The sequence below is a fragment of the Corylus avellana genome, chromosome 4, assembly GCF_965113065.1.
Source record: "Corylus avellana chromosome 4, dhCorAvel1.hap1.2, whole genome shotgun sequence".
Lineage (NCBI taxonomy): Eukaryota > Viridiplantae > Streptophyta > Magnoliopsida > Fagales > Betulaceae > Corylus > Corylus avellana.
In genome coordinates, this window is record NC_142493.1 from 31,148,842 (window position 1) to 31,158,193 (window position 9,352).

A 9,352-nucleotide genomic window follows, 5' to 3' on the forward strand; every position below is an offset into this window, starting at 1 on the left:
TCAATTCTGATGGTCTTGCAGTCATGGCCAATGTCACCATACCACCATCATGGTGGCGGCACCGCTGCCTTGGTGCAAAATTTTTTATTTTCTTTAATAAACAAAAATTTCTCAAATTTTTTTTTTTTTTTTTTTCGACAAAACACTCTTCAAAATTTTACCAAACAAATTCTCAACTTTCTCAAAGTGTCTGCCTCACCATATCAATTCTCAAAATTTATTTATTTTTAAAAATTATTTTCAAAATTCAAACCTCCAAATGCTTTTCAAAACTTCATCAAACATTTAGTCAAAGGAGTTGAAATACAAATAACATCAAATTGCCTCATCGTGTATTTCAAAGAAGATCTGGCTTAGGTACAACAAAAAATGAATTATAGATTTTTTTTTTTAAAATTTAAAAAAAAAGAGTTAAATACAATTTCAGTACTTGTGGATTACACTAAAATCAAATAGTCACCTGAATTTTTAAAAATATCACAAATGATACATGTGGTAAGCCAATAAACACACTTAGTATCTTTGTCAAGATTCCGTTAAGTTTTTTAACAGAACGCCACATCACCCTTATATGTGGGTGCCACGTGGCGTAATTCCTAAGTTTTTGAATGTCACGTAACATGTATATAAAATAAAAAAATAAAAAAATGCTAAGGTGAGGGTGGTTCGGCCATCCCGTTTGGCCGGGAGGTGGTAAAACAAGAAAATTGAACGATTCAAAATTTAATTAAAAATTTTTAACAAAGAAAAAAAAAAGGAGAAAAAATTAAAAATCACTGATGTGAGGTAATTGGCAATTTGGTGTAAATTTGGTGTAAATTCTTAACTTAGCGATTCCTGTCAAGAATTTTTGTTCACATTGCTTTTAAAGGGAGAGATGCATAATGGGCAACTTTTGACAAAGGGCCGGCCGGCTTGCTTTTAGTGGGCACTCGCGAAAGTGAAAAAGAGGCGTGTCAGAAGCGCGTCAGGGCACTCCCTCTCCCTCCCACTTTTCCTTTCTGATTGGGGCACGTGTACCATCGCCCAGGCATACAAATGTCACTCAGGGGTCTCATCGCACTCCAACAAATTTTCCCATCTGATCGTCAACCATCCGGGTAAAGTTTCAAAAAGAGAAAAATAATATTAAATTCGGACTCTTAAAATAATTATAGTATATATATTTGAGCCTGTGATAAGTCTTAAAACATATATGCGGACAAATAATTGGTCCCGTTTGTTAAATTCTTTGTTTTATGTTATTAAAACAAAAATATTAACAAATAATATAAAGTATAAATACTCTTCAAATCACGTAAAATACTCTTCAAAATACAAAAAATTTATATTTATATTACACTAACAAACAAGCAACTGAGGAACATGCCAACAAAAAGCCGTTGTACTAACGCTCATCCATTTTCTTCTTGTTGCAGGCTAATAGCAGGGGCTCCTAAAATTTGATTCTTTGCTCTTACTAAAGTAATTATTGGCCCAAAACCCAAATTGACATGCGGAATTAGGAGTTTTAGATATAAAAATAGAGAAATGTTATAAGTCAATAAGTTATTTATATTTAGTTCATATTCTCATATAAATTTAATAGATCAAATATTAAATTTGCAAGGTCTATAATTGACTTATGGGGTAGTTCAATCAGCAATAAACCATGCCTCATGAAACAGAAGTCACTAGTTTGAATCTTTTCTCTCACTTTTTTAATATAGACATGTCAAAAAAAAATAAAAATTTAATGATTAATTTTTAAGTTAAAGTTGTCAAATATAAAAAAAAAAATATATATTAACTTCTGACATTTTCCATAAAAATATGTTATAAAACCCAAAGCATTTATTGAACCATAAATATTGTATGCGTCTTGTGAATTATTAATATAGAAAAATAAATTACACTTTTGTGGTAAGGTGACGCAAGTAATCACGTATTGTGAAGCAGCTTTTTATATAATATAAATAGGCTATGCCTTATCTAGAGGGGTCAGTCCCACCCTTTAGTGGAAAGATTTTTGTTGCTCATTCTAGAACTTCGGATGAGTTGCCACTCAAAATTATTTGGAAGTCCACAATTACAAACAAAAAATGTCCAATCATTCTAAATTAATTCTCCATCATGCAGATTCTACAAAAAATCTCTAATTGCCATCGCTTGCGGTAATTTGTGTTTTTGGGTGTTGGGTTGAAATATGTATGTAAGATTATAATTTGAACAATTTAATTAAATTGGTCAAATCTCTTATCCTAATCAACTAATTTTATAGTACGTTTGATTCGAATTCACAGGTCAAGTCAAAAATAGTCAAGTTTTATGTTGTATATTGGATTTAGGTCATATTAAGGTATGCGTATAAGATTATATAAGTTAAGTTGGTCAACCATAACTCGACCTATATAATTAAACGGATTAGGCCTCTCAACCTTAACCCGTTAATTTTGTATTGAGTTTGTCTCGAGTTTTAGGGTTATGTACACCTTATGTCGCGTGTCAAGTTTGGGTGTCAAGATATAGATATAAAATTATATAGGCATTCCTAATCCAATCCATTTAATTAAATGGGTCAAACTTATCGACTTGAATCTGATAATTTCGTGTTGAGCCCGTACAAAAAATAAATACGTTCAAATTTTACAAAATTTTAAATAGTCTTAAAGAGAGAAAGGTTACAGAATCCAACGACTCGGAATAAATAAATCCCACCTCCTAAGTTACTCCATGAAAACTCCCCTCTCTTAAGGTAAAATTGGAGCAACCTAATTATAAAGATTATCACACATGCACGTGCCAACATGCCGTAGCTTTTGATTAGGAGGGTTATTAAGTAAGTAATAAGAAACAAGGGCATGGAGCATCATGAGGCAAATCAAAACAATTAAACAAACGCGCTCAATTGTTCTTCAACGACACGGAACCTTTTCCCATTTGTCCCTGTAAATAGAACCAAAAGATGTGTCCTAAACGGGAATTTCACGCTCTCTCAAAAGCTACAAAAGACCTCGACATGCTTTTGTATAGAGTAGTGGAAATCATGTTGACTCGTTGTGTATCTGCTTCGACCTCACCACAATCCTGAAAGACCCACATCTCTCTCTCAAAGACCCACATCTCTCTCTCTCTCTCTCTCTCTCTCTCTCTCTCTCTTACTGTTCACTCTGGTATTCAAAGAACAGCACTCACCCAGTCCGTTGTCTTTTCTGCTATCTTTTTCCATTGTATATTCCGTTTGGTTCCCGAGAAACTGTAGCAAAAGAGAAGTAAGCATGTTAATCTTTTAGCTACCAGTTCTTATCGGAACATTTTTATCATTTACTTTACGTTTGATTTTCCTTTTCTTTTCCTCTGATTTCCTTGCAGCCAAATGGAGCATGATTTTGCATTATATATTCCTTTTATCTCGTGTGATATGTTAGGACTCTGGAGTGTTCTTTCTAGTTTTGGGCAACCCGGAAGTGGAATTTTTGTTTTGTCTTGGGATTGAGATGGCATATGATATGATCAATGTTGTTGAGTGTCTTTAGTTTTAGTTCTGTCCTCTGGGTCAGTTAGAATTCTATGATTGTTAATGCTAATGCTATTATTTTGTTTCTCCAATGCTAATTCCATATGGTATGCGTTTGTATATATGTGTCTTATGTCTGTTTATTTTTATTTTTTATTTTTTTATTTTTTTTAAAATTACATTAATGATTTATGTATGCGTTAATGCTTCCTACCCACATCACTTTTAAATGAAAGTATAGAATTTGGCAATTCTGGGTTGAATTGCAGACGGGTGATTTTTCTTTTGGTAAGTTGCAGAAGGGTGATGTGTGTTCTCTTTTGCTGAATTTTTGTAGGCAATTTGCATCATTGCATAGTTTCTGCGACTTTGATTCTATTCCATGATGGAGTCTTGGAGTTGCAGTTCAGAAGGGAAAGGCCTTTTGTTTCATGATGAAATGGAGTTACAAATTGACTCTTTTGCTAGAAGTAAAAAGGCATTAATGGAATGGGACAATAAACCCACTTATTATTTTGAAAGCAGTGGACTTGTTTCTGATAGAGAAGCGGTTGAGGGCATGGAAGTCTTGGATTTGGGATTCTCTGACTTGGTGAGAAAACCTTTTCATGGTAACCAAGGAGTGGAGATGTTAAGTGGTGATGTTGGTAGTGGTTCTAGTAAAAGAGCAGTTACTCCTACATGTATTGTTACTTCAAATTCATGTTTTGAGGAAATGGCTTCTGAAGCAAAGCTTTCAAGTTCTCCCATGGAAGCCAACAGTCAAGATTCATCACTGATTGATTTGAAGCTGGGGACATTGGCTGATTGCAAAGACGCAGAGAATATCAAGGTATTGAAAGAGAATCCGATTTTGTCATCTGTAAGTCCATCCTTGCCACGAAAGAGAGCGCGCAAAGCAAGTTCGTACTCTCAGACTGCCTTCTGCCAAGTCCATGGTTGTAACAAGGATTTGAGCTCCTCAAAGGATTACCACAAAAGGCATAAAGTTTGTGATGTTCACTCCAAGACTGCCAAAGTTATTGTTAACGGAATTGAACAAAGGTTTTGTCAACAGTGTAGCAGGTTGGTCTTTTTTCCCCCATAGCTTTTGATTTGCTTTGCTTGTTCTTAGGCTTTGGTGGTTAGCTTAGCACGTTGTATATAAGGTCAGACTTGTTAGAGAATATAGATTTATATCATTAACAAGACTCTTATTCTGACGGTGGATTTGGGATGGTCCCGTAGTAATTATCAGTCTGTTTATTCCCTAGAGTATGTAGTAGAAATCTTTGTTGGCTCTGTGATCCAATTGCAAAATACACATTTATTTAGTTATTAAGATGAAAAAAATGATCTAGAAACCAAGAGAAGATGCAATCAAAGAAGCTCAAGCAGAAAACCGTGTATCCAAAAATTTCTAAAGCAAAGAAAGAAAAAAGAAAAAGAAGAACAATTCCCTTCACTTCTTTTCATTTAGACCCACCAAAACAGAGATTACATGAATTATTAGTTATTTTGAGGGGACCCGCAAACTAACTAATAATTATTGTTACATCATCTCTACTACTGATGTCCAAAAACAAACTCTAGATTATATCAACAATTGAATCACCCCAAACGAAGCAGAAGGCAATGGCTTCATCTTGTGAAAAAAAGGACAAAGGAATACCCCATCAGCACTCTTCTTGAGAATCTTCTGTTTGGTGGCAACAATGTCCAGGATCTGCTAGTAGATGATGATTCTTGGTTAATGAAAATGAGAATGGAAACTTTCTCCAGCCTAAACCAATCTATTACAGAATTATAATTTTTCTTTCTTGAGTCTTCTTTTAAATAAAATTTTGAAATGGGGGATGGGTGGCAAGATTTGAGAGATGACCTACCCCAACACCATGGAACCCTCTGGCTGTCTGCCTTGTTGACACTTGAATGATCTCAAGATGAAATGATTGGATAGTGACATGAAACATATAATGCTTAATGTAGGTTTAGATTTCATCTAACAGGGTGTACTATTATTGAGGTTTTTGGTAGCATCTGCCTTGTTGACACTCAAATGATCTCTGATGAAATGATTGGATTGTGACATGAAACATATAATGCTTAATGTAGATTTAGATTTCATCAAAGAAGGATATACTATTATTGAAATTTTTGCAGTATGTATGCCTTCAGGTAGGGCTTTGCCTTTTGCTATATCAGTTGTCTTCAAGTTTATCTTTAGGTATTTATTCAATATCTTCTACTTTATCAACCTACTCTGTAATAAATGTAGAATCTAATACCAAGTAGTCACTTCTCTATTTGATTGATTTAATTTTTCTTCCATCACAACCTAATTAAAGTTCTTACTTGCCATTCTGATATGAACTATGGTCTACATTGTTAATTAGGTTTCATCTGCTGGTTGAATTTGATGATGGTAAGCGAAGTTGTCGTAAACGCCTAGCAGGCCACAATGAACGTCGAAGGAAGCCTCAATTAGATACCCTTTCTGGTAAATATAAGTTTCTTCAATCATATCAAGGTTTGAATGCCAGCTAGTTACACAAGATAATGATGGTTTTAACTCAACTATAATTTGCCATCTGCAAAGCAAAAATTTGGTGATTTTTTTTTTTTTTTTTTACTTAAAAAGAGTAGTAATATTCTCCAACTTTAAAAAATTCATTTTATACGCGTTTCTTTGAAAGTTCTACAGTGACGAACTGACGATGTTTCCAACTGAATTCTAATGTCTATAATATTTCTTTTAAATTATATAACCTATCTATCCTTAAAAACAAATCGTTTCTTCTTAGAAATATCGTTGTCAAGAATCTCTGGATGCATGTTCCTTCATGTGGAAACTGTCAGATGTGAGTGTCAAAATTTGTGCTATTTGTCATTAGTTAGTTTAATGAGCTGACTGTTACAGTGATAAAACTGGACTATAATTTTGTACAGTTCAATTTCCTTCTTTTCCTTTGTGTCTCTTCCTTGTAACTGGACAAGTTTTGAGCCTGAACTTTCATGGTTGTATAACAGAGAAACACTTCATATAACCCTTGTAATAATGAGGACCTCCCACCCCCCCGCGCCACACACAAAAGCACTCTAATTAATCTCGATTTTCTTAGAAACCTTTTCAATTACAGGCATTTTCATTCTTGATTTTGTCTTTTTTGTTTTTCTAACATGTCCTTCAACAAAAAATTCTTGGTGGTTACAGATCCATCGTTGGAGCAAAATGACTTTGACTTTTACACTATTCCTGAGTCCCACTTTGTCTTTGTCATTTTCTTTGTCATTTATCATAAAGTGTTGAACCTTTTGACCAGGGAAAATTTTACAGATAAAAACATAAGGAGAAAAAGCCGCAACCTTCCATCTATAAAAGATAAGGAAAAGTGGCCACATCAGCCGCCCATTGAGTTACTTTTAGTGCTCTCTATCCAATGGTTCTCTTATTCTATTTATAAACATTGTAGCCACTATAATTCACTTCTTAACAACTAATTGGCAAATATGGGGTTCTGGCTATATATTTTCTGACATATTCGATCATACTGGGCACTTACATGTCCTGATAAATATAGATTATAGATCAATTATCCAGAGTTATGGTCTAAAAAGGTATTTGACCTATTTTTGCAGTTTGAACAAAAAAGAATGATATGAGCCTGTTGAAAAGACTTGTATAGGCAGTGATATGATTAATTTAAAATGTAATGTATTTTTGTTGAATAACTTAACCTCTTTCAGCCTGGATTGTCCAATCGTTAGAATTATGTTTTTTAAGAGCTAATCGCATGATCATTATGGGATTATAATTAAACGATGCAAAGGCCCTAGAAACTCTGAAATTAGTGCCAAATGTGAAGTGTAGAAGTAACTTCAGGTTAGGTAAGTTTTCGAGTGACATGTCAATTCGGTATCGTGAAGCAATTTTATTGTCCATATAGTCCTAAAATGACTAGGAACTCGCATTTGAAGAGAGTGTAGAAGGAGACTATTAAAAAGGGTATATATATGGGTGACTTTACCTATGTTTTCTTGTTTCCTTCCCGTTGGTTGTGTATAGGCTATCAGAAATCAATCTACTGACTAGTGGAAAAATGTTTCATAATTAAAGTTTTGTCCGTGTACTTGTAAAATCTTAAATATGTCTTTGGGGCCTTTTAAGCTATGATAACTAACCTTTCCAACAAGTTACTTTCATCTTTGTTTGAATGTAGATTTTTTATCTTTATTTTTATAACAGATGTGCTACCATTTTTCTGACATTGTAACGGTTTTGCAGGCACTAGATACTTGGATACTTCCTTCCCAAAGAGGACACCCTATGTTTTCCAAGACATATTTCGAGCTGGCATTATTTGTCCAGAAAAAAATGAACAAGCTAATTGGTCTAGACATACCAAATTAGAAGGGGAGTCAATTTACAGTCCTCAATCAGCAATAGCTAGCACAAGTGGGCATTTGCTTCCGAAATCTTTTCTCCATCTCCATGGCATTGGGAAACATCATTGTTCTGGAGTTCCTTCATCAGGACCTGAAGACTTTACTTTGACTGCATCAACCGTTCAGGAATTACCTGGGGCCTCAATTTCCAGTTGTGCTCTCTCTCTTCTGTCAGCTCAATCACAGGACTTGTCAAGCCATTCGACAGGACGTCCAATGTCTAGTCCCCAAATCATGCAAGGTCGCTCTGCCCATCATGTTCTTGGTCAAACTGATAAACCTGTGAGGGTAAGCTCTGTGGAACAATACGGGTCAAATGGACTCTACTCGTATGGGATGAGCTCTATGGAAGTTGATAGGATAGGATCAATAATGCCTTCTGATGCTAGTCATGCTGGTGATTTTCAAGTTCACACCAATGAAATTTTTCAAGATTCGGATATTTTGAATGCCAACTATTTTCCTTCTACCGAAGATGGACCCACCGTTGATTGGCTTCAATTGTCATCACATCTTCAAAGAGTGGAGCGACAGAGAAATTCTATTCAAGTAAAGCAGGAAAATGGTGACTCTTGCTATTTCCCAACCTTTAGAGCAGTGTGCAACCAGCAAGGTGTGTAAAACATATTCACTTTAAAGCTTTATTGCCGTTCCCACCCACCCCCCCCCCCCCCCCCCCCCCCCCCCCCCCGGTAAAATTCTCATGTTGAGTATCCATGTCATTGCATGTTGAAGTTGCAGCAAACTGAAGACAAAAACAAGACTATCAAATATCAATAGAGCTTTTTAGCATCGTCAATGATATTAAGAGTACATAGCTATTTATGATGCTGAGTTGAATAACTATCTGAAATAAAAAAAAAATGTTGATAATTTTTGTTGGCGCAGGTTAACTGGAGGCAGTTGGAGTTATGCTGCATGCATCAGACCAAACTAACTTCATTGGTACTGTTTCAAAGGTGGATAGAGAAACTTCAGAGATACCATTAGTAGGAAAATTCCTTTTTCCAAAAGGTAAATAAGAAACGATTTTGTGGCTTTTGCTACTGTAAAGTGGTGTAAGTTTGATTCTGTAAGTTCCTCTTAACTCCCTTTATCTACAAAATATTATGCTAATCCAAGGATTTTAACTATTGAATGAAACAAAATCACTCTTATCACTGGAGATTCTTCTGCTGTTGTTAATCTGAAGAAAATGTGACGGCCATAAAAGTAATGCAGGATTCATGTGCCACTAATTAGCATAATTGACATAAGTAATTATGTTGTTGGGAACTTTGTCTTGGTCACATGATATCTTTTCTTCAATTATATTTTATAACCACTTCATTTGTATAAACTATAAAAGGGTCCCAATGTTGTGGGAGTAGTCTTGACCGGACCATGGGCCCTTGCCTTGCATATATATATATATATATATATATATATATA

At 34.8% G+C, this 9,352-nt stretch overlaps 1 protein-coding gene across 5 annotated transcripts; it reads left to right on the forward strand.

Moving 5' to 3' along the window:
- Positions 1-3,028: 3,028 nt before the first annotated feature.
- On the forward strand, positions 3,029-9,086 carry LOC132179395 (Squamosa promoter-binding protein-like (SBP domain) transcription factor family protein). 5 transcript variants are annotated; one of them, XR_009439918.2, is made up of 7 exons: positions 3,029-3,251; positions 3,352-3,534; positions 3,834-4,561; positions 5,872-5,975; positions 7,761-8,534; positions 8,657-8,731; positions 8,810-9,086. XR_009439918.2 is itself a non-coding variant. In XM_059592119.2 (5 exons), exons 2-5 carry the CDS (start codon positions 3,879-3,881, stop codon positions 8,812-8,814), a joined length of 1,566 nt encoding a protein of 521 aa, XP_059448102.2. In that variant the 5' UTR covers positions 3,029-3,251; positions 3,834-3,878; the 3' UTR covers positions 8,815-9,086. The 5 variants fall into 5 exon arrangements, 2 of the variants coding, with proteins under 2 accessions (XP_059448102.2, XP_088372033.1); XR_015911942.1 differs by having other exon boundaries at positions 3,352-4,561; XR_009439917.2 differs by lacking the exon at positions 3,352-3,534.
- The last annotated feature ends 266 nt before the right edge of the window (positions 9,087-9,352 follow it).

Bases quoted from the DNA above. Each gene is read 5' to 3' on its own strand.
- LOC132179395 (XM_088515907.1), top strand. From the start codon at position 3,879: ATGATGGAGTCTTGGAGTTGCAGTTCAGAAGGGAAAGGCCTTTTGTTT. The intron at 4,562-5,871 runs GTTGGTCTTTTT...ATTGTTAATTAG, and splicing joins TTTTGTCAACAGTGTAGCAG to GTTTCATCTGCTGGTTGAAT. The intron at 5,976-7,760 runs GTAAATATAAGT...ACGGTTTTGCAG, and splicing joins TCAATTAGATACCCTTTCTG to GCACTAGATACTTGGATACT.